Source organism: Puma concolor, chromosome A3 (assembly GCF_028749965.1).
Source record: "Puma concolor isolate L17-30 chromosome A3, mPumCon1.1.hap2, whole genome shotgun sequence".
Classification (NCBI taxonomy): Eukaryota; Metazoa; Chordata; class Mammalia; order Carnivora; family Felidae; genus Puma; species Puma concolor.
In genome coordinates, this window is record NC_141669.1 from 68,583,826 (window position 1) to 68,608,132 (window position 24,307).

At 39.0% G+C, this 24,307-nt stretch overlaps 2 protein-coding genes across 6 annotated transcripts in view; one reads left to right on the top strand and one right to left on the bottom strand.

Moving 5' to 3' along the window:
* The window catches only part of ERLEC1 (endoplasmic reticulum lectin 1), a 31,879-nt gene extending 23,388 nt beyond the window's left edge, over positions 1-8,491 (bottom strand). For all 3 annotated transcript variants that reach the window (XM_086701117.1, XM_025931745.2, XM_025931743.2), the window contains exons 1-3: positions 8,177-8,491; positions 2,321-2,425; positions 601-681 (exon numbers count right to left, since the gene is read on the bottom strand). In XM_086701117.1, the coding sequence (XP_086557243.1) occupies positions 601-681; positions 2,321-2,425; positions 8,177-8,338 (348 nt within the window). In that variant the 5' untranslated portion in view covers positions 8,339-8,491. The remainder of the gene's footprint in view (positions 1-600; positions 682-2,320; positions 2,426-8,176) is intronic.
* An 85-nt stretch (positions 8,492-8,576) lies between these two features.
* The window catches only part of ASB3 (ankyrin repeat and SOCS box containing 3), a 116,476-nt gene continuing 100,745 nt past the window's right edge, over positions 8,577-24,307 (top strand). For 2 of the 3 annotated variants that reach the window (XM_025932280.2, XM_086701116.1), the window contains exon 1: positions 8,582-8,715. The gene's annotated coding sequence lies outside the window, so the exon portion shown is untranslated. Of the gene's footprint in view, positions 8,716-24,307 lie in introns of all 3 variants that reach the window. The other variant, XM_086701113.1, reaches the window with a different exon arrangement.

Here is a 24,307-nt window from a genome sequence, read left to right on the forward strand (position 1 = left end):
GCTTGAACTCACAAACCATGAGATCATGACCTGAGTCTGACACTTACTAAGCCACCCAGGCCCCCTGTGGCTAAGCCTTATTTTAGGCATTAAGAATAGATCAGGAGTAGGGGCGCCTGGGTGGCTCAGCCGGCTGAACGTCCAACTTCAGCTCAGGTCAGATCTCATAGCTCATGAGTTCAAGCCCTGCGCCGGGTTCTGTGCTGACAGCTCGGAGCCTGGAGCCTACCTCAGATTCTGTGTCTCCCTCTCTCTCTGCCCCTAACCCACTCACATTGTCTCTTTCTCTCTCAAAAATAAACATTAAAAAAAATTTTTTTAAATTAAAATTGTATATAAGGAAACTTTCCTTTGAACTAGAAAACGTTCAAAGCAACTTGGTAAGTGACATAATTTGAAATCAGTTTTAATGGGTGTTTGCTGCATCTACTATCCAGGAATTTAAATGAACAAAATACTATTAAGCAATATGATCTGATTTACAACTAACTTAAAATTTGATACAACATAATAAAAAGAAATGTAGAATTATTTTTAAGGGTCTATTGGCTATTTGGAAATTTATTTTCTACTTTTATTAAGTGAACATAAAATACGTACTCTGTAGGAACAACTGCTTTGTTTAAATAGTGGCTCCAATAGTTCTCTTGGATTAGGGCCTTTATAATCCTTTTCTTCCTCCTATGAAAGAACTAGGGTTTAATACTTACAATTATTCTAGAACTTCACCCAACTCTGCTGTCTGGGTATTAACTCATTGTCCAAATCACAAATGCTTGGGAATAAAAAAGGAAAAAAAAGTCAAAACTTTTAATAAGAGCCTATGGTTTGCCACTTCTTTCAAAAGAAATGATGTATACAATATGGAGCCATAGAATAATCTTCCATTCTTTCTTCTCTTAAAAAAAAAGTTTTTGAGTATCAGTTTCCTGAACAATTCTTATAAACCTATTTCAGAAGTTTTAAATACTTGCATCCGAACAGATTCTACCTATGAATGCCTCAGAGTAGTTGAATCTTGGAGAATCTTGCAAAATGTATGGGAATGTTTTAAGGTACATCCCAGTTTCCTATATATTTTTACATCTCAGACTTGAATGCCATAGGCATATGTGTATGACTGCACACACGTGTATATTATGTCTTTAGAAGGTTTAAAACGAAAATGAAACAGAGAGCTGTCTTTCACAGATTTCAAATCTGAACAAAACCTAAGAAAGCACTCATTGAGTTTGTAATGTTTCCATTTTACAGACTGTGAAAATATTATGTAATTAGCTCAATAAATTTACTGAGTGGAAGTACTGAGTTTCAAATTTGTTCAAGGTTCCACAGCTAACCAGAGCCTATACCTCAGCCTCCTGGCTCCTAGGCTGGTGTCCTTTTCATTTTACCATGCTGACTCTCCTGTTTCATCTTGAAAGAAGTCATTGCCTTGAAGGATGGATAAGAGGTAGTTAGGGCATTTCAGGAGGAAGAAATGAGCATGAGCTAAGGTAGGGAAAAAGTATAGGTACCTATAGATTTATTAGAAATTCTTTATAAAAAATGTCACATATACATTTAAAAATTATGCTGTTTCAAAACCTTCATTTCTATAAAAGAAGCAAGCATGGAATTAGATTTTCATTCAAAATATTAATAACTGGTTGCTAATTTTTCCTAGTTGAACTGTAAAATCAAAGAATTCAAGAATAATAAAAGTGATTACTACTTTTATGGTAAACAGGATTACTGAGAAACCTGTCATTCAGTTTTTTTTATGTGCATATTTTGTATTTATTGCAGAATTATTTATAGCATCTAAATATGGAGGCAATCCAAGTGCTCATCCAAATATGGATGAAAAAGATGTGGTATACACATACAATGGAATATTAGTGAGCCATAAAAATTAACGAGATCCTGCCATTTGCAACAACATGGTTAGACTCTGACGTTATTATGTTAAGTGAAATACATCAGAGAAAAACAATTACCATATTATTTTACTTATAAGTCAAATTTAAAAGCAAAACAAACAAAAACAAACATACAAATTAAACCAAATAGAATCATAAATACACAGAACAAACTGGTGGTTGCCACATAGGAGGGGTGGTGGAATGGGTGAAAGAGACAAAGGGCATTAAGAGGTACACACTTCAAGTTATAATATAAATGTCACAGATTAAAAAAAAAAAAACTATATAATAGGGAATATAATTAATAATATTGCAATAACACTGTATGGTGTCATTCAGTTTTAAAGTATGTGTTTGCAATGTTTTAAAGAATATCTTTGGTGATAGGGATTATCAATATATTTATAAAAAGTTACCTCATCCCCACTTGTCACAAGGGGCAGAATGCATTTATATTTTTCTTTATGTGTAGTTGTCATGATGACATAATTATCCTCTTTATACAAAACTCCAGTTGTAGGCTAGAAAAAGAACAAAAAATACACATTATTTTCTCTGGTTAAATTGTAGTACATTGAATAATTTACGGTCTTAGTTTTTTTAACTTAATTTATTTATTTTGAGAGAGAGAGAGAGAGAGAGAGAGAGAGAGAGCGAAGGAAAGAGAGTACGCACAGGGGAAGGGCAGAGACAGAGGGAGAGAGAAAATCCCAAGAAAATCCCTGTGCTGGTAGTGCAAAAGCCTGAAGTGGGGCTCGATTCGACGAACTGCTAGATCATGACCTGAGCTGAAATCAAGAGCTGGATGCTTAACTGACTGAGCCACCCAGATGTCCCAATAATTTACAGTCTTAGGTCAAAGTAATTCATCATGTCAACAGAAAAATTTTTAAGTGTATTTCCAAAGGCAGGGAAAATATTCTATATATTAAATAATAATAAGGACAAAAGGAGGATGACATACTTTATCCAAGTGTTATAACAAAAAAATGAACACAACTGAAATTTGGAGTATAAACGAAAAACTGGTAATGCAACAGACTGAGGTTAAAATATGGATTAAAAAGCATTAAGAAGCAATGAATATACATAGATACACCATCGCTAAATACTTATTACTTCTATTAACAATTACCATCTATATGTGAAAATCTACAGCACTTTACAAATGTACTCTCAATTTTGTCAGATGGGACACTTGAAGATAACATAGCGCATTCTTTTTCATATTTGGATAGCAACAGCCTGATGCAGGGCTTGAACCCACGAACTGTGAGATCATGACCAGAACACATACATTTAACCGACTAAGCCACCCAGGAGCTCCAGGATAAAATACTTTTAAAAGAAAAATCACTAAGAATCCTCTCTGCTTACTTAACTTTTTTTTTAGTATACATTTTGGGTCAGCAAACACTTTCTGTAAAGGGCCAGGTAGCAAATATTTGGGGCTTTCTTTTTTTTTTTTAAGTTCATTTATTTATCTTGAGAGAAAGAGATAGAGAGAGTGAGAGCAGGGGAGGGGCAAAGAGAGGATCCCAAGCAGGCTCTGTGTACTCGGTGCAGAGCCTAACACAGGGTGCAAACTCAGGAACTCCTGAGATCATGACCTAAGCCGAAACCAAGAGTCAGATGGTTAACTAACTGAGACACCCAGGTGCCCCTTAACATATTTGAATCGGCTTTTGTTAGCCTTTTTTTAGATTACTATATAGGCTCCTGTATTGTGACGAAAGATCCTTGTTTAAAAGACCATTGTAACTGAAGAGGAGAAAGAGTTGAAAGTGAGAGCTGCAAAGCCAAATTTATGATAAAGTGATTCTTAGAAACATTTATTTAGTTGCACCAACAAATTGTTATAACATTTATAATGCCTTTTGATGTTTTTCAGATATATGCAGAATGTATGACAGTGTCTTGTTCAAAGCAGGATTCACATTTGCTTACCAATGGCTGGCCTGAAGTCTTGCCAAATCATCCCTTTACTGTAGTGAAGACAACCAGTATAATAGGGAAAGATAGGATAAAATAGGCAGAGAGGGAAAGGATAGGACCTGAGGTTGGGTGGGGTGGGAAACTTGTATTTTGGAACAATGCTGGGAGTGTCTGACCACAGCAAACGCCCTCAGGCATAAAGTTCCTCTTAAGAATGCAACAGACACCACCTACTCCCCCTCAGGTGTCCCTAAGGAATTTGACAAAAGACCTAAGTAGAAATAAGTATGAGACCATAAATGCGTAACCCATAATGATATGGCCATAGACCACCCCTCATACAGTGGAAACAAGCCAATCAGGAATGGACAACCCAGAACCTACAGCTATCAAGCCAATGAGGGTAGGACCTGAGAAGGAAGGAGGGGGACTTGTATGGGGGTGATGACCAGAACCTTACAAAACAGTGTGAAACCACTATTGTTGGGTATTCACCTTTGAATACCCCCTCTCTGTAGAGACAGCTTTCCTACTATTCTTACTTTCTAATCTGGAGTCTATAATAAACTTTCCCCTACTGCTCATTCTGTGTCCACCTTTTCATTCTTTGAAGTGGTGAGACAACGAATCCCAGGTATTGAGGTAAAAAAAATCCTGCAGCACCAGTAGCATATGACTTAACTGTATTTACCTCTATTTGTGAAGTACTTGCAACTCTGATGTTCAAAGTTGAACTGGGCAGCAATATTGACTTGTTTACTAAACTGTTCACCAAAATACTAACAATGGAAAAAGCAACTAACTGCTTGTTTGGAATTACAGCAAAGGAAGGAAGACAATCCTTTTTTTTTTGTAATGAAAACCACTCTTGGGGCTTTGTGTTTATATGATAAAGAAATTCATTCCTCTTGAAAGAGGATTTCAGCTACCTCCATTTTGACCTCAAACTTGTTAGTGGGGTTTTCCTTTCCAGCTTGTCTCTTGGCAAAGCATCCCCAGGAACCAAAACTACTCTCAAACAGTAAGGACTGCCGTGGGCCAGCAAGACCTCACCCATGATGGACTCCAAGATAATGATCGATTTGACTTCCAAAGCCTACTTGCACATATCCACCACCTTTGCCCCATATTTCCTATATATAAACCTGACAGTATTTTTGGCACTTTGGAGACAGTCTTTGAGAAGCTAGTCTGCTGTTTTCAGCTGTTGGCGTCAGTGAAATGAATTCCTGTCTTGTTTCACCACCACTCATTTCCCTGCCTTTGGATTTTGTTAGGGGTGAGTGGCTGAACCTGGTCTGTTTGGAACCCCCGGGGTCAGGTGCTTTTGCAACCCTGCGCCCCAGCTATGTTCTGTTCTATTGTTTTTAAGGTCTAAGTAAGAGGTAACAAGAAATAAAAGCCATCACTTGTTAGAAGATGAAAAGACTTCTCTTTCACTAAGTTTTGGAAGAGCAGGTTTCCTCTTGAATAAAACAGACCAAGTAGCAATTCTTCTATCTGAAAATTGCTGAAATAGTCACTTATTGGGATCACCAAGTAAAAATTTTTAACAAACTTTACCCTACATTTTCAAAAAAAATTACAGGGAAGTTAACCTTTTCTGATTTTCTAACTTAAAAAACTTTTTTGATCTAACAAAAATGTTTCTTTTTGATTTAGTAAAAGAGTTAAGAAAACAAAATACTTCTGAATATATCTAGATAGGGAAAAAAGTTGTTGCATATAACTTAATACCCTAAAGTATTTTCAGTGTAAGAGGCCCTATTAGTAATCTGATAAAAATCAGATTTTAATATAATGAAACTAAACCAAGGGGGTATGGTACTTTAAGGTTAAGGAACTTTAAAAATATGTTGGCAGGGGAGAAATGCTGAATGTTTAACAAGGGTCTGGAGGAATTAAGATAGAGGATAAAAGACAAAAGTATCTTGATAGAGGCTGTAAAATAAGCTCAGTGGCACAACTTGCCAACATATATAACATGCTTAAATAGAGTTGGTCACCATTCTTCCCAAGCATAGTGTCTGGGGGAAGTTTGAGTGGGAATACATTTCTATGTTAACAACAGAAGAGAAAATTAGACTTGTTTTGTGGTTTTACTTTGGTGATATCTATGAACTCTGTGAAGTAATACATTGTTGAGCACTTTAATAGACACAGAGATGGTAGGTATCTCAGAAGAAAAATATACACACACACAAAACTGAACGCTAAAAACCAGTAAACAAAGAATATCATAGCCATTAATTAATGAACATAAATGTTAAAAATATGTATTCCTTGTTGGTGCTTAATAATTATTCTAACTAAATATGAAAGCGAGATTGTAAAGATTATGTATTGTTTTGATATATCTGAATGGGGAGATGATTTAAAGTACAGAACAATTTTAAAGCTAAAAAAAAAATTCACATCTTCTAATCCAGTCTCTTCCAACTTCCGATTGTAGAGAGATAAAGGCCCTTATCCTCCTTCATACAGCTGCTTGTTTACGTATGTCCAATCAACTGGCTCATAAAAGAAAATGACAGTGCCAGGTGAGGAGGGCTGTAGTGCCAGTTACACAAAGTAGGAAGGGAAGCCTTAAGATTATAAAAATACTAAAACAAAACCCAAAGGCCAATGATAATGACTCCTGGGGTTTATTTTTGCATGAAAGCCACAGACCTTTTGCCAACTCACAGAAAAATGTCCCTAGATTTTTCTCAAAATAACTTAAAAAAAAAATTCTTCAGATATACCCATCTTAAATTATGTTGCACTGTCAAAAAGAATTAAAAATTCAATTTCAAAATAAAATTGATAGATATGTGAAAGGTTGGTACAGGATAAATTTAATACAGATCTTCCATAACCTCTTTCAGCCAGCACACACCACTGCCAGAAGAAAGATGAAACAATTTTGTAGTAACCTTGAAAAAGGCTGATTTTAGTCATCCACCTAACACATCAGTAAGTTTTGAAGGCTGCATATCAATGTGGGTTTTTTAATTAAAAAAAAAAAAAAACACCAACAGGTGCAAGAGTAAAATATTTTAATGACCACATTGTTTAATACTTGTCATGTTCATTTTGTGTGCTCTTTTAAAACAGTAACAGAGGTTGGACTAAATAAATTATGCTCACCTCAAGACTGCTAAAGTTATGTCTCACTTATAATATGTATAAGTATTAATGGAATTAACACAAATATAAACCTGGCTTCCCAGAGAAATATTTACTTAGATAAGTTTCAGAATCACTGAACTACCACAACAGGAGAATTGAAAACAGAGGGATGGAGAAATAAAGTGTGAAATACTCGCAAAAACTAACATCTGCAAGTAGAAATCCGTTGTGGTAACCATGACATTTGTTATCCTGGTAAATCTTGCTTGCGACCACTTATTCTTGTTTCAGTGAAGTAGTAATAGAACAATATGGTAATAGAACAAAATAGTCATCCCACATGGAATGACTGCAGCTAACTGGAGTAAGAATTAAAAAAAAAAAGCTTTTGTATTTTCCAAGACTTCAATTTGAAATAAATAATTACTACACGGTAAGTATCTTAAGTGTAGTATCTTAAGTGTGCAATTTATTGGCCTACAGTGGTAGGAAGACTTTTCAGCAGAGCACTCCCCAAAGACAGAAGGACTGCAAATTTTCGTTAACTGTTAAGTTATAAATTCATTCATCACTCTAGGAAAACTGAGCATAAAATCTCATGTTCTGGGGTCTTACGTATTACGACTGCAATACATTAACACGGTAAAGGATATTCTGAATAGAGCATCGTTAACATCCCACAGGTCAAATAGCTCTCTCAGAAACAACTTTGAAGGAGACAGAGCTGTGCGTATACACATATGCACGTGTGTGTATACAAGACAGATATACCGAGTGTGAAAGGGAACTCATATCTGCAGTGTAACCGGTTGTGTCGATCCGGTTGTGTGCAATACTAAAGGAGAGAAGGCGGCTGGTGGAGGAAGAACTGCAGCTGACTTTCTAAAGAGAAGATTCAACGTAAGCGCCTGAATTTCCAAAAAAGCTGCTTCCGTGGGGTGGGAGTGTTGGTAAGCACGGTCTAATGAGACAAATTTAAAAGGCGGAGAGCAGGTAATCTCTGAATCGCCAATGCTTAGCATGGAGGGCACAACTACATAGTGTGTTCGCTAAACACTTGCTGTATGAATGAATGGATGAGAGGTAAATGAACCTTTGGATTAGGGAAGGGGGCAGGCGCCTGCAGAGGTGGTTCTGGGGGAGCAACGCGCAGGTAAGGAGAGAAGGAGCCAAACTCTAGTGCTAGGAGGGAGAGCGATAGCTACAGGATTCGCAAGGGCACTGACCAGAGAGAACTCGGTGCCGGGCCAGTTGACTCGGAAAGGGATGTCATCGCTGAGCTGGGGGAGCGCTCGGCCGCCGCCGGACGCCTCTAAGAGGCCGCAGAGGACCAATAACACCGGCCCGCCTTGGACCAGACTACGCGCGCCGCCGCCTCCTTCCTCCATCCTCCGCTGCCGATTTCTCCAGCCGCCGCCACAGCCTCCTCTGCCCACAGAGGAGAGGAGGGGGAGGAGGAGGAGGCGGCGGCGGGACTACTAAGCACCCAGGCAGCCGGGGGCCCAACCGCCGCCACGTCTCCTTCCGGAGAGCAGGGCAACGCCACCTCCGCCCCCTTGGGCCTTCCGCCACCGTTTCCGGGGCAGGCGGCAATCAACATCCGGGGCCGCCAACCCGTCCGCCTACGGAAGCCCGGACGCCGGTTGGCGTTCTCGCGGTTGCGGGGAGAGGAGAAATCCAGCATCGTGGCTTCTGGGGAGCGGACTTCAGAAGACCGCACCTCGGACCAGGCCTTTCCGCGCAGAAGTGGCGGCACCGAGAGCCGGTGAGTCCGGGAGGCTGCAACCGCCCCCTCCTGCCACCGGCCCAGTTTCTAGGGGTGGGCGGCGGCTTGGCCCGCCCTGGAGCGGAAAGTAGAGAGTGAGAGTGGCGGGTGTAGATTTTGGATGCCAAGATTGGAGGTGGAGATGAGAAGTGAGAAGTGGCGGTGTTCCTGGCTGATCTATCCTCCAGCTGCTTTCCTTTCTCCTTTTCTCCGCACGTTGCGTCTCTGCGTTTCATCTTTCCCGCTTGAAGCTTCTCTCCGCCTCTTCTACTCTGGGCTGTAGTCATCTCAGTGCCTTGCAGCTGCTGGGCGGTTTGCTCACTGTCTCTGCAGTCCTAGCTTAGGGGATACTGGAGCTGAGGAATCCTGTCTTCCCTCAGTAAAAGAATGCTGTGATTCTCCGAAGTTGGTATGGACGCAGACTCCTCGTGAAGAGAGCAGCTAGACATCACAGCCCCTGCATTTTCACCCGTGGGGCTTCTCCTTCATTCCAGGGTTGACGTATAGGGTTGTTGTGTCATCATGGAAACTGATAAATTTCCTTTTTTTTTTTTTTTTTGTTATATCTTATTTACTTTTTAATGTTTATTTTTGGGAGAGGCAAAGATAGAGCGCGAGTTGGAGAGGGGCAGAGTGAGGGAGACACAGAATCTGAAAAGGCTTCAGGCTCTGAGCTGTCAGCACAGAGCCCCATGTTGGGGTTGAACTCGGGAACTGCTAGATCTTGACCTGAGCCGAGGTTCGCCGCTTAACAGACTGAGCCACCCAGGCGCTGCGCTGATGAGTTTACTTATGTGAAGTTCAGGGCCAAGAGAATGAGGTTATGAACTCTTGACTGCATTCAGAGTAAGATAAAAAATTTTAAGTTCCCCTCCCCATGCCATGGTTTTCATTTCCAGTATACTAGGTTATACAGTGGTAGCTATGGAGCACCAAGAATTGTCTTTCTGGAGGTGGGTAAAGCTAGAACTCCTCAAATTTGAACCAAATTAAAAAAAAGCAGGAATGGCAATTTTTCATCTGAAAATTTTCCTTTTTCATTTGAAACATAGGGAATGCACAGTATCAAAATTACTTCTGTCTAGAATTGAGGTCTTGTTTATTACTTTATTTATTACTTATTAGTGTTTAATATGTGCCAGACCAGTGGGTTTGGTAAAATAATAGCAAATAAGTGGGTCTCTGTCTTCTGTCCCCCATAGTCTAGCAAGGGAGATTACACAAATAATTGAGACCTATTGTGGTCATAAAATAGTACTTAACATTTACTTAGCATTTATTCTGTGGTAGGCACTAGTCTAAGTACTTTATATATATTATGAAGCAGGTAGTGTATATTATACAGTAGAGAGATGTGAAAGTGGAGATATGAAGAAGGAAGTGAGGGAGGAACTCTGGGGTTGGACAGGAAAGACTTTCTAGGAGAGGTGACTGTAGAACTGGGGCTTTTAAGGACTTCTAGAAGTTCAGCAGGCAGATGGGGAAGTGCATTTCAAGCATAATTCTTTCTGATGATCCATTTGGACCTTTTGATGTAGTCAGAGGGCAGGATAAGATGGAATTAGGAGCAGGAGATTGATACTACAGAGGAACAGAGGCAATCAGTTTGTATTGATAACGGAACATAAGGCAGGCTGAGGGCAAAGTACAAGCTAGCACACCCCCTGCCCCCAGCTGGGATATGTATGATATACCTTGGAACTCCCACTACCCAAAAACAGGAAAGCAGGAAAGGGCAAAAAGCAAATGGTTAAACTGATAAGAGTCCCTACCAGTTGACAAGAAAAAGGCAATCCCATCCTTGGCTAAAGAAAACTCCCTACTGTCTTGATTTTAATGTTTTGCTGGAGACAAAAACAACCTTAGCTTGACAATAGCTAGGCCTCCAGGAATCTGTGAGTCTTTAGCATATGAAAGTCTTTTTGGAAACTTCCCTTCTGACTATACCTCCCCCAAGTTCAAGGTATATAACCCGTCCTTCTTTACAGCCCCAGTGCAGCTCTTTCTGCCCATGGGTCCTGTACTTTAATAAAATCACCTTTTGCACCAAAGACATCTTTAAGAATTCTTTCTTGGCTGTCAGCTCTGATCCCCCGTCACCCCAAAACCTTATCAACATGTTCTGCAGAAGTGTTTGAGTTTTATCCAACAGGTCAGAATTATTGTAGAGTTTTTGCATTGGAATCATCCGATGTGATTTCTGTTTCTCAAGTATACAAACAAAGACTAATTCCAAATGGATTAAAGATTTCAATGAATCACACACAAAAAAGAGAAAACAATATAAGAAAATTTAGGAGAATAATTAGATAATCCTTGTGAATAAAATAGGAAATCTTTCTGTCATGAAAGAAAAAGACGAGCAGGGGCACCTGGGTTGAGTGTCTGACTTCAGCTCAGGTCATGATCTCATGGTCCCGCATCAGGCTCTGTGCTGACTGCTTCGAATTTTGTGTCTCCCTCTCTCTCTGCCCCTCCCTTGCTCATGCTCTGTTTCTCTCTCTCTCAAAAAATAAACGTTAAAAATGAAACAAAACAGGGGCATCAGCTGGCTATGTTGGTAGAGCATGTGACTCTTGATCTCAGCGTTGTGAGTTTGAGCCCCACTTTGGCTGTAGAGACTACTTAAAGTCTTTAAAAAAAAAAAAAAAAGAAAAAGACATTTAACTAATAAAAATTAAAAATACTTATAAGGCTCTGGTTTAGTCTCTGGGGCTATAATAATGGAATTTGGCTCAATAGAGCTTATGTTCAAGTAAGGGGGGGCGGGTGTCTAAATAAATAACACATAAGTAAGAAACTCTTTGGTGATGGGGTTTTGGGGTGATGGTGGGGGGTTTGGAGCCGATGGCCAGGAAAGAATTCTTGAAGATGTCTTTGATGCAAAAAAAGGTGATTTTATTAAAGCATGGGGACAGGACCTGTGGGCAGAAAGAGCTGCACTGGGGTTGTGACAGGTAACTGATTTTTAAAAAAAAGGTTTTTTTTTTAAACTTACTTATTTTTGAGAGAGAGAGAATGTGAGTGGGGGAGAGGCAGAGAGAGAGGGAGACACAGAATCCAAGCAGGCTCCAAGCTTCAGCACAGAGCCTGCCGCGGGACTGGAACATACATACTGCGAGTTCCTGACCTGAGCTAAAGTCAGACACCCAACCAACTGAACCACCCAGGTGCCCCGGGTAACTGATTATATATCCTAAGGTTAGGAGGGGGTATGGGATAGAGTAAGTTTCTAAAGTATTTTGGAAGCAAGGTTTCCAGGATCTTGAGGGGCTAGCTCCTTTTAGGAAAATGAATTTATTACGGTGTAGTAAAACCTCAGTCATGAGGCCCTTCAGATGTATATCAGCGGGCCGTAAGCTTGGAGTATGATTGCCAGCGTGTATTGTGGGGGAGTTGAGATCAAGGAAGTTTCCAAAGAAGTTTTTATATGTTAAAGTAGACTTACAGGATCCTGGGGGGTCAGGGTAATGTTAAGCCAAGGTTCCCATTTACTCTGTTTCAAAGACTTGTCAATGTGCTGTAGGCAGTAAGGGAATTTAAATTTTAGTTTGCCTTAGTTTCCCACATTACCATGGCAAGCACTTAAACCCCTTTCCTTTGTTCTTGAGTAGCCAGGAATGTCTGAGGAATATCACACATATTCCACCTGGGGGCAGGGGTGCTCTTAGCCTGTACTGTGCCCTCAGCTTGCTTTGTGCTCCCTCATCACCTGGTTTGTGTCCACTAAATGTTACTAATAATCCCTCCCACTCATGTGGCAACTAAAAATGTCTGCAGATACTGCCACATGTCCCTTGGCAGGAAAAATGGCCCATGATTGAGAACTGCTGGTTTAGACTCTTAAATGAAACTGTGAATATTCATGATGAATTTTTAGGCAATAGCTCACTGATTGCAAAGATGCTTAGGGGCAAGCAGGAGACCTTCCTAGCACTTCAGAATTTTGTCAGAGTAGTGAATACCTGCTCTGCTTGTAATTCAGATGGTAGTTTGCATTGTGTCTTTGGTATTTCATAAGTCACTTAATCTTACCTTGCACTAATGTCATTATTATACACATAGGTTATCATCATAGAGGATTTCAATATAAATATGTAGATTATTCTGAATCTGTTAATCCTATCATAGCCTAGAAATTGCTATTCTGAAAAAAATAATCAACACTTTCATTTAATAGTCTTTTGGCTTTTTCTCGTATAAATATCGTATAGAATATGTAATTTTAAATTTCAGTTATTTTCACTTTTGATTTATGGATTACAGAAAAATCCTCCTTTATTTGGCAAAGCTACCTTTTTCTGTGTACAATGCAGTAATTTTCAGCTAGTTGCAGAACTGCAGATCTGGGGAGGGGACAAGAAAGTTGTGCAGTTATTCATCTAACATATATGATTTTGGGGCACTGTCCCAAGTACTAAGGGTGCTATAAAATGATGTGGATACAGATCAAGTCCATCAGAATGTTACCACCTAGAAAGGAGATAGGACTTGTATGTAACTAATTATATTAAAAGTGGGGAGTGTTAGAGAAGTACTGTACAGATAAAGTATTGTGGACATTCAAAGGAGGGAGTGATTACCTCTAGTAAGGGATGAGAGGAAGGAAGGGTAGAAACTAATAAAGTAGTCCTGGCATTTGTATTGGACCTTCACAGATGGTAGGATTTGGATTTATAGAGCTTGGGAAAGGCCTATTCTAAGTGGATGAAAGAACATGAGCCCAAGACCTATTGAGATCAAAAGTAATTTGGTTTGAGTACAGGAAAGAAGCTTGGGAATGACATAAGGAGTTTAATATGTGTCAAGGGTGACATTTTACCCTGGTGGGAAAAGGATTTAAAAAAAAAAAATATTTAATTTGAGAGAGAAAGCATGTGTGCTCAAGCAGGGAAGGGGCTGAGAGAGAGAGAGAGAGAGAGAGAGAGAGAAGGAGAGAGAGAATCCCAAGCAGGCTCTGCGCTGTCAGCACAGAGCCTGATTTAGGACTTGAGCTCACAAACCATGAGATCCTGACTTGAGCCAAGATTAAGAGTTGGATGCTTAACCAACTGAGCCACCCAGGTGCCCCAAAAGGATGTTTTAACTAATAAATACTGTGAGTATAATTTGCTATCCACATATAAGAAAACCAACTAGATCCCTTCTTCACAAAATACACAAAAAGTAAATTGTAAAGGGGTTTAAGATATGTATCTATATGAAGAAATTAGGAGAATATTTATGTAACTGGAGTAGAGATGACATTTTTTTAGTAAGATAGGAAATCCAGATACTATAGAAGGAAAGATAGACCTGCTATAATAAATGTCTTAAAATTAGTAATTTCTGTTAAAATTATGCAAACCTTTGGCTTAGTGATTTTATTTTTTGAATTTTCTCCTTTAAAACAAAAGTCCTAGGGTGCCTGGGTAGCTCAGTTGGTTAAGTGTCCGACTCTTGATATTGGCTGAGGTCATAATCTTGAGGTTCATGATATTGAGCCCCACCTTGGGCTCTGCTCTGACAGCATGAAGCCTGCTTGGGATTCTCTATCTCCACTCTTCCCCCACTCCTTCCCTGTGTTCTTTCTCTGTCTCAAAAGTAAACTTAAAATATTTTTAAAAACAAAAGCCTTGATACATAAGGATGTATGTACAAAGGTATTCATTGTGGTATTATCTATAATGGCAAAAAAACCTCTGGATATCTGAATTCCCACCATTAAGGCTATGGCTGAATAAATGATTATATACAAACTTTATGCAACTGAAGAGTGAGGGGCGCCTGGGTGGCTCAGTTGGTTAAGTGTCTGTCTTCGGCTGAGATCGTGATCTCATGGTTCATAGGTTTGAGCCCCATGTCAGGCTCTGTGCTGACAGCTCAGAGCCTGGAGCCAGCTTCAGATTCTGTGTCTTCTTCTCTCTCTGCCCTTTTCCTGCTCACATTCTATCTCTCCCTCAAAAATAAATGTTAAAAGATTTTTATAAAAAAATAGCGAGGTGTTAGGAGCAGAGGCTCTATTACCTAACCATATGTCTGACCTTGGGAATGTTACTTAACCTCTTCAGAACTCTGTTTTCTTATCCTTCTGATGGAGAAAATAAGTAGTAAGATGTAAGAACTAATGATGATTCAGTTTTATTATATATTCTGTTCATGTAACAGATGTTGTGTCCAGGCTCTATTTTATTTAAAAAATTTTTTTTGTTTAATGTTTATTTATTTTTGAGACAGAGAGCATGAATGGGGGAGGGTCAGAGAGAGAGGCAGATACAGAATCGAAGCAGGCTCCAGGCTCTGAGCTGTCAGCACAGAGCCCGACGCAGGGCTTGAACTCACGGATCATGAGATCATGACCTGAAGTCGGATGCCCAACCGACGGAGCCACCCAGGCGCCCCCAGGCTCTATTTTAATAAGCACTTTATATTAGCTTATTTGACTTATTCCTCATAATAACCCAAAAAGTAGGTTTTATTATTTTCCCCATATTACTGATGAGGAAACTGTGATACAAGTTAATACTATATTCTAATATAATTTACACATACAAAATTATATATATATGCCAAGCTGTAAACAATGCTATAATAAAACTATAAATTTTTTTTAGTTGAAATTTTTATGAATCACAAATGAGAAACAGACAGTTGGGCTTTGAGTTAAAAGTTACCCCAGATCTCTTGTTTCTCATTTAGACATAAAAAAGGGCAAAACCAGTAAAAACGACGACATTTGCTCAGCTGAACAGCTGGTGTGCAGTCTGAGGTTGTGTAGCACTAATTACTCCAGAGGCTGCCGAAGAAGGTAATTGCCCTTTTCTCTTCATTTTCTTTCTTATTTTTTTTTTTAAATTTTTTTTTCAACGTTTATTTATTTTTGGGACAGAGAGAGAGACAGAGCATGAACGGGCGAGGGGCAGAGACAGAGGGAGACACAGAATCCGAAACAGGCTCCAGGCTCTGAGCCATCAGCCCAGAGCCCGACGCGGGGCTCGAACTCACAGACCGCGAGATCGTGACCTGGCTGAAGTCAGACGCTTAACCGACTGCGCCACCCAGGCGCCCCTCTCTTCATTTTCAATACTGATTTTTTCTCCTTCAATTCCTTCTTTGAATATAATTTATTCTGCAGTAATAAGAAAGAAGACATAGGAGAACTGGGATGCACATTTTGGGAAAGATAAAGGAAAAGAAAAGCTTTTGGTTTTTAGACATTTTTTGGTTAAAATATAACACACACAGGTGACAGAATACCAGCAAATACACAGGTGCAGATGTGAATATTGTATTTGTTTCTTAGGCATAGGAGGAAAAAAGGAGAGTGGAAATTTGATTTCAAGCTAGCATGATTCTTTTTTTTAATCCCATCCTTTATATTTTTAAGTTTTTACTAAGAATTTTCTGTAAGAATGAATTTAAAAAAAATTTTTTTAAGTTTATTTATTTTGATGGTAGGGGGGAAAGGGCAGCAATAGGGGGAGAGAGAGAATCCCAAGCTGGCTCTGCAGTGCAGAACTGGATGCAGGGCTTGATCTCACACAGTGTGAGAGCTGAAATCAGGAGTCGAATGCTTAACCAACTGGGAGCCACCCAGATGTCCTGTACAAGAATGAATTTTTAAAACTCCAAGTATACAGCAACAGCTGTGTACAATAATACCTATGTTGTATTCTTGCCAAGCCTAAGAAATAACCAAATCCAAAATGTGGCACCTTGAATAAGACCAATGGCCTGGATGTTGAAAAAAGTCAATGACTAAGAATGAAGAGACTCCTATATAACCTAAGATGTATACTACTATCACATCTTAGAAAAATAACAATGATTTCAATTTTTACTGTTTATTTACCTTTATTCCCTTTCCAGTCAAAGTTCATGACTTGCGTTTGATTGTTGTCTTAAAGTCTACCATAGCAGCCCCCCTTTGCCGTATATTTTAGGGCACACTATTGTTTTTTGTTCTACTATGAAAGAAAGTAACTGCTGCCACTTAAACTTATGATGTGCTATCTAGTTTCAGGTGTACTCCAGTTGCTCAATATTTTTTTAATGTTTATTTATTTATTTTTGAGAGAGAGAGAGTGAGCGTCTGAGCAGGGGAGGGGCACAGAGAGGGGGACAGAGGACCTGAAGTCGGCTCCTCACTGATCAGAGAGCCTGATGTGGGGCTCGAACTCATGAACTGCGAGCCCAGGACCTGAGCCGAAGTTCAGAGGCTCAACCGACAGAGCCACCCAGGCACCCATCTAGTTGCTCATTTTTCATGGTTGCAGTGTCTTTATGAATTTCTTTTAGGATAGCACTTATAAATTTTAAACATTTATCTTCTGTTCCCAGAAATAGCGGTACTTCCTTCAGGTTAGTTGTTTATTTTCATCCTTTTCTCTTGTGCCTTTGCTTTTCCTTAAAAAAAAAAAAAAGAAAAAAAAGAAAAAAAAAAGAGTCTTGAGCTCTTTGTAAATGAGCATGGTATTAATTGCTGGGCCTCACTTTAGGGTCCATGGCTGAAATGCAGGAAAAGAGCTGCTTCTCCCCTGTCTGCCTCTAGGCTATGGCCAAATAAGGAAGGCTTTGTTGGGGAGTATGAGGATGCTCTAATGCTTTCAGGGTAGATTGCTCAATTAAGAAAAACAAATGTGGTTTTAGCTAGAAACCAACACAGTTGCTGATAGACTTTCTTTGTGTAAAGGAATGGGGTAAGAGGTTTGGCTTGGCTGTTCCATATACATATTTTAATCATCCTGATTTTAATCCTACAGCCCCCTCCTTTCTATTTCTGTTTTCATGTTTGGTAGTTCTCCAGGTTCTGCTGCCAGGAATGGCTTCTCCATGGGTGCAGCCTTCTTGTGCCTGTGTGCATGTTCTAGATTGAAGTTTTTTTCTGCACTGGCTTAATCCCCAATATAATCCCATCAGCTTTTTCTCTTCTGGAATGAATGAATACATTTTAGTGGAATTTTGATAGAAGTGGAGGAAAATTAATGTCCTTAGTTTATCTCACACAGAGTAGATAATTCATAGATATTTGTTGAATAAATCGATTAATGCTGTTGAGAAAACTGGGCAAAGCATACTTTTGCTTAAGTTAAAAAAATTATGGCTGTAGGATATGGATAATTAAATGAATCCTTTTTCTTTTCTTTTTTATCCTTTAATTGATTCTATTTTAGGAGGAAATCTCATTGAAGTTAAAACACCAGTGGAGGTACAAAATGAGAAAGCTGCCATCTCTCACGATTTTTTAAAAAATTAAAGCCCTTAATTTCATTTTGTTCCTTTTTAGTGTTTAGCATAGTGCCTGGCATGTTGTAAGTATTCAATAAATGATAGTTATTATTATTATGTTTGTTTAACTCAAACTCTTTTTGTCTCTCATTTTCATTATCCAAGAAAATGGGGATTAATATATGTAAAATACCTGGAACAGATTTTGGCATATATAGTATTTGCTACATAAGGTTAATTATTATTCTTTGATCCATGAACAACTGTTTATTTTTTTCTATGAGGCTTTCATTGATCTTAATTGGTTTTAATTAATAATTTGCCAGTCTGTATTGTTTGTATTAAAAAAATTTTTTTTAATGTTTATTTATTTTTGAGAGAGACAGAGAGCATGAGCAGGGTAAATGCAAAGAGTGAGAGGGAGACGCAGAATCTGAAGCAGGCTTCAGGCTCTGAGCTGTCAGCACAGAGCCTGACGCAGGGCTCGAACACGTGAACCATGAGATCATGACCTGAGCTGAAGTTGGATGCTTAACTGACAGAGCCACCCAGACGCCCCTGTATTCTGCTTGTATTTTATGTCACAGCCTTTATGTTGAATTAAATTGACTTGCTTTTTTTTTTTAAGTTTATGTATTTTGAGGTGTGGGGAGGAGGGCAGAGAGAGAGGAAGAGACAGAGAATACCAAGCAGGCTCCCCACTGTCCCTACAGAGCCTGATGCAGAGCTGGAACTCAAAAACTGAGATCATGACTTGAGCTGAAATGGAGTCGGCCTTTTTACCGACTGAGCTACCTAGGCACCCCGTGGTTTGCTTGATTGTATGTCCTCCACCAAATGTGTGTTTTTTTTTTTTTTTTAATGTTTGTTTCTTTATTTGAGAGAGAGACGGGAGGCGGGGGGGGGGGGGGTGGAGGGCAGAGAGAGAGATCACAAACAGGGGAAGGGCAGAGAAAGAGGGAGATACAGAATTTGAAGCAGGCTCTAGGCTCCAAGCTGTCAGTGCAGGGCTAGAACCCATGAGATTAGGACCTGACCTGAGCCAAAGTCGGATGCTTAACTGACTGAGCCACCCAGGTGCCCCACATTTGGTTCTTGATAGCTGGTAACTATCTTTTTTATTTTGGTAGTCTTGTTGCATAGTCATGGCTTGCCACATAACATGAGTCCCTCATTTTTGCTGGGTCTTAATTGACGAGGAGGATAGTGTGACTGGAGCATGGGGTAGGGTGTATTATTGGGAAGTGGAATGTGACAAATATGCTGATAACAGATTATAAATAGTTGAATAACAGATAAAAGAATTTGAAGTTTAGTATGCAGTGGAAGGCATTTTTGATTATTGATCAGGTTACTTTCCTATTTTACAAAGATAATTGAGTGCAGAGTAGAGAATGTATTGGAAAGAAGAAAAGAGATTAGAGGTTAAGTTAGAAGGTGGCTCCAGATATAAGGTGCCCCTACAATGAAATGTTATTCTCTTTTGGCCTTTTTGATATCGGGTGCTTGCTTAGTAGTGTCTGGTGCATTAATCATAAAGGATGAAACTGAGATCTTTGAGTTAAATCAGGAAGGGATTATTGGAGACTTGAGACTACACTGATTATGTGAGCACAGCAAGAGTAAAAGGAGATTGGAGGGGCATTAAGAAGAGTTGATAAGGAAGTAGAATATGATAGTTAAAAAAAATTCTGTTACACACACACAATGGAATATTACTCAGCCATAAAAAAGAATGAAATCCTGTCATTTGCAAGAATGTGGGAGCTAAAGAGTATTAAGCTAAGAAAATAAGTCAGAGAAAGACAAATATATGATTTCACTCATGTGGAATTTAAGAAATAAAACAGATGAACATAGTGGGTGAAAAAGAGAGGCAAACCAGGAAATAGACTCTTTACAGAACAAATTGAGAATTTTGGGAGGATTGGTGGCTGGGGGAATGGGTTAAATGGGTGTTTAAGGAGTTGCTTAATGAGGATTAAGGAATGTACTTGTGATGAGCACCGTGTGTTGTATGGAAGTGATGAATCACTAAATTGTACACCTGAAACTACTGTTACACTATATGTTAACTAATGGACTTAAATAAAAACTTGAAAAAAAAATTCTGTGAAGGATAGGAAAGTTGAAAGAATAAAGAAAATTACAGGGTCAAGTGGTGGTTTTTCCAGTTACAGGATGTGTGTATGTACGTTGTTAAAGTTTTATAAAGACAAGAAGGTTCAGTACAATTAAACCACCAAGAGATTAGTGCTAAACTACATAATATATGAGAGACAGAAAGAGTGCAAATGGGAGAGGGGCAGAGGGAGCAGGAGACACGGTATCTGAAGCAGGCTTCAGGCTCTGAGCTGTCAGCAAAGAGCCCGACATGGGGCTTGAACTCATGAACTGTGAAATCATGACTTGAGCCAAAGTTGGATGCTGAACCGACTAAGCCACCCAGGTGCCCCAACTATATAATATTTTAGAAAGGGAAAATGAAATTTAAGAAGAATGAAAACACCCTGAAATTCACTAAAGCTTATTTTCATCATATAAACTTGACATACAGAATAATAATTTTAGTAGTTGTCTCTGGAGGAGTTAAAATTTAAAAATTACAAAATCATCCCACTAATTTTTGAGTTTTTAATATATGCTTAGGGTGAATTTATTTTAAGCCTTTACAAATGCATAAAAAGAGATTGTTAAGAGCTGAATAAATACACAGAAAATATAGTCACAGTATTTCTGGTGAGAAAAGATAAGCATAATTGGAATATTTCATATGTAGATTTCTTTTAAGTTTATTTATTTTGAGAGAGAGTGCACGTGCATGCGCATGTGGCAGGGGCAGAGGGAGAGAGAGAGATTGTCAGTTCAGAACCCGATGTAGGGCTCAAACTCAAGAACTGTGAGATCATGACCTGAGCTGAAATCAAGAGTCAGAGACTTAACCAACTGAGCCACCCAGGCACCCCTCATATGTAGATTTTTAACATATGATGAGGGGGAATTAAGAATTGTAAGTGCATGTATCATATGACTGACTTTGAAAGAATCAGGGATGGTAAAATATAGGAGTATGATGCATTGATATTCATAGCTGCTCCCAAGTTATAATTTAAAAGCTATGTATCCATGGAAAAGAGAAATCTAATAGAATGAAATGTTGACTATAAAATGTTTGAATAATATCTAATAGATCAAATATGCTTCTTAAATTACAGGCAGGATTGATCTCATTATGAATCTCAAAGAGATACTAAAACCATGGTAATCTGAATATATAATATAAAGTGATATTAGGTAATACATATTATTACATCAGGTATTGTATAATGCTTCACACATGTTAAAATTAAATAAGCACCTTCAAAATTTAAAATAATCATTTCAGGTACTTTATTAGTTGAAAATGAAAAAAAATTCCTTTTTAAGATGAAATGCGTGTCTGTAGACAATGGCCACATTTCAAAAATCAGTCTTTTTAAAAATTAAAAAAAATTTTTAATCTTTTTTTAAAATGTTTATTTATTTTTGAAGGAGAGAGAGAGCATGAGCGGGGAAAGAGCAGAGACAGAGAATCTGAAGCAGGCTCCAGGCTCTGAGCTGTCAGCACAGAGCCTGATGTGGGGCTTGAACTCACAAACTGTGAGATCATGACCTGAGCTGAAGTCAGACGCTTAACCAACTGAGCCGCCCAGGTGCCCTTTTATTTTTTAATTTTTTTTTTTATTTTTTTATAATATTTTCTTTTTTTTTTTTTTCAACATTTATTTTTGGGACAGAGAGAGACAGAGCATGAACGGGGGAGGGGCAGAGAGAGAGGGAGACACAGAATCGGAAACAGGCTCCAGGCTCTGAGCCATCGCCCAGAGCCCGACGCGGGGCTCGAACTCCCGGACCGCGAGATCGTGACCTGGCTGAAGTCGGACGCTTAACCGACTGCGCCACCCAGGCGCCCCTATTTTTTAAAAAGTTTTATTTATTTTGAGAGAGACAGAGCGTGAGTGGGGTAGGGGCAGAGACAGAATCTCAAGCTAAGTTGCCCGTGCAGAACCTGATGTGGGGCTTGAACTCCTGAAACTGTGAGATTACCTGAGCCAAAATCAAGAGTTGGACATTTAGCCAACTGAGCCACCCAGGCACCCCAGTCTTTTTTTGTTTTAATGTTTGTTTGCTTATTTATTTGTTTTGTTTGCTTATTTATTTAGAATACGTGTACAAGCAGGGGAAAGGCAGAGAGTGAGGAAGAATCCCACTCAGTGTCTGAGCTGTTAGCACAGAGCCCGATATGGGGCTTGAACTCCCAAGACTGAGATCATGACCTGAGCCTAGATCAAGAGTCAGGCACGTAACTGACTGAACTGCTAAGGTGCCCCTAAAATTGGTCTTTTGTACTTTCAAATATTCAGAGATGACATCATAACCTTTGTTTCCCTAAATGATAACTTTTTATCTGTGGAGGTGGTATTTAGATGGGATTTACCATTCTGGGTAGATTGAAGAGTGATTCTTGGAAACATAATAGTGGCCTACAGGAGTGGAAAGACCTACTTTAAAAAATCTCCATTAGAGATTTATATTAAGAGTTTCTTTCTTTCTTTCTTTCTTTCTTTCTTTCTTTTTTTTTTTTTTTTTTTTTAGAATTTAGTATGGCCTTTTTCTTTTCTTTTTCTTTAAAAAATTTTTTTTAATGTTTATTTTTTTGAGAGAGACAGAGTGTGAGCAGAAGCGGGTCAGAGAGAAAGGGAGACAGAATCCAGAACAGGCTCCAGGCTCTGAGCTGTCAGCACACAGCCCAACGCGGGGCTCAAACTCACAAACTGTGAGATCATGACCTGAGCTGAAGTTGGACGCTTAACCAACTGAGCTACCCAGGTGCCCCTTCTTTTTCTTTTTTAATGTTTTTGATTTTTGAGAGAGAGAGAGAGACAGAGTGCAAGCAGGGGAGGAGCAGAGACAGAGGGAGACACAGAATCCCAAGCAGGCTCCAGGCTCTGGGCTGTCAGCATAGAGCCTGACGTGGGGCTCGAACTCATGAAATGTGAGATCATGACCTGAGCCAAAGTCAGATGCTCAACCAACTGAGCCACCCAGGCGCCCCTAAAAGTTTCTTAATGTAGGGTTTACACTCATACTTTTCTTGAATTCCTAAAATTTGAAACCTAATATTTGTACTCTGAGGAAAGAGAGTCTTTGAGTTTTGTGTGTAATTAGCAAAGAATGAGAAAAAATGTCTTGAAAGTAAGACCCAAGGACTGTAAAGACAGACAGTTTTGCTAACAAAAGTTAAGTTAGGCTTTAGGTAACTTGATACCTTTTCATTCCTGCTAACTTAGAGGCTTTAAACCCTAGCTTCTAACTCAGTACTATTCATTTAACTTCTCCATTTTAGTCATGTTTCTCCCTATCCCAGGAAAATTAACATCCCTTATTTCTGAGCTCTTTGGAATATGGCTTCCCTATAAATGCTGATGGCATATCATATTTATAGTTACATATTTTCTAACTTGTGACTGAAAGCCTAGAAAGACAAAAAATGGGCATCCCAAAGTTACCCCTTGCTCTTTATATTCTGTAACAATTATATATTAAATGGTAGAAGAATCACTTTGGGGAGGTCACACACTCTTTTGGACTTACGTTTGTTTGTAAAATGAAAGGCTTTTTAACATTGAATTCACCTATGTGAGTCTTGGATAGGCTCACTATATTTGTGGGAATCTATATACATCTATAAAAATGAACTTTAACGGGATGCCTGGGTGGCTCAGTCGGTTGAATGTCTGATTTTTGATTTCGGCTCCATGATCCCAGGGTCATGGGATCGAGCCCTGTGTCGGACTCCTCGCTGAGTGTGGAGCCTGCTTAAGATTCATTCTTTATCTCCCTTTGCCCCTCTCCCCCACTTGCATGTGCTCTCTCTCAAATTAAAAAAGATTCAGACTTAAAAAAAAATTAACATCTTTATGTAACAAGGTACCTATTTCATTATATAAAAACAGTTAATCTTGTTTACCTCCTGAAAAAAAGATGCTGTATAGTAAAGATGGTGAAGTTCAGGTGGGTTTTTAAATATATCACAGAAAGATCTAGTGCTTTTAGAGTGAGAGAGAGACCTGGATTTCTACTTAACAGATAAGTAACTGCAGGATAGTATGGAAACAAGCTCAGAGGAGTTACCCAGAAAATGCTTCCATATGTAAAGTGCCCAGCATATCCTTATGAGATGATCATTAATGTTAATGATCATTAATATTAAGTACCTTTTCTTGTTTTACAGGACAAGTGAAATGCTTTCTAGAAAACTAATAATGAAAATGTTCGGAAAATATTTACAATAGTTATAGAGCTAAGTAAATTACTAAGTTAGGTGTTACTAAATAGAAAAACA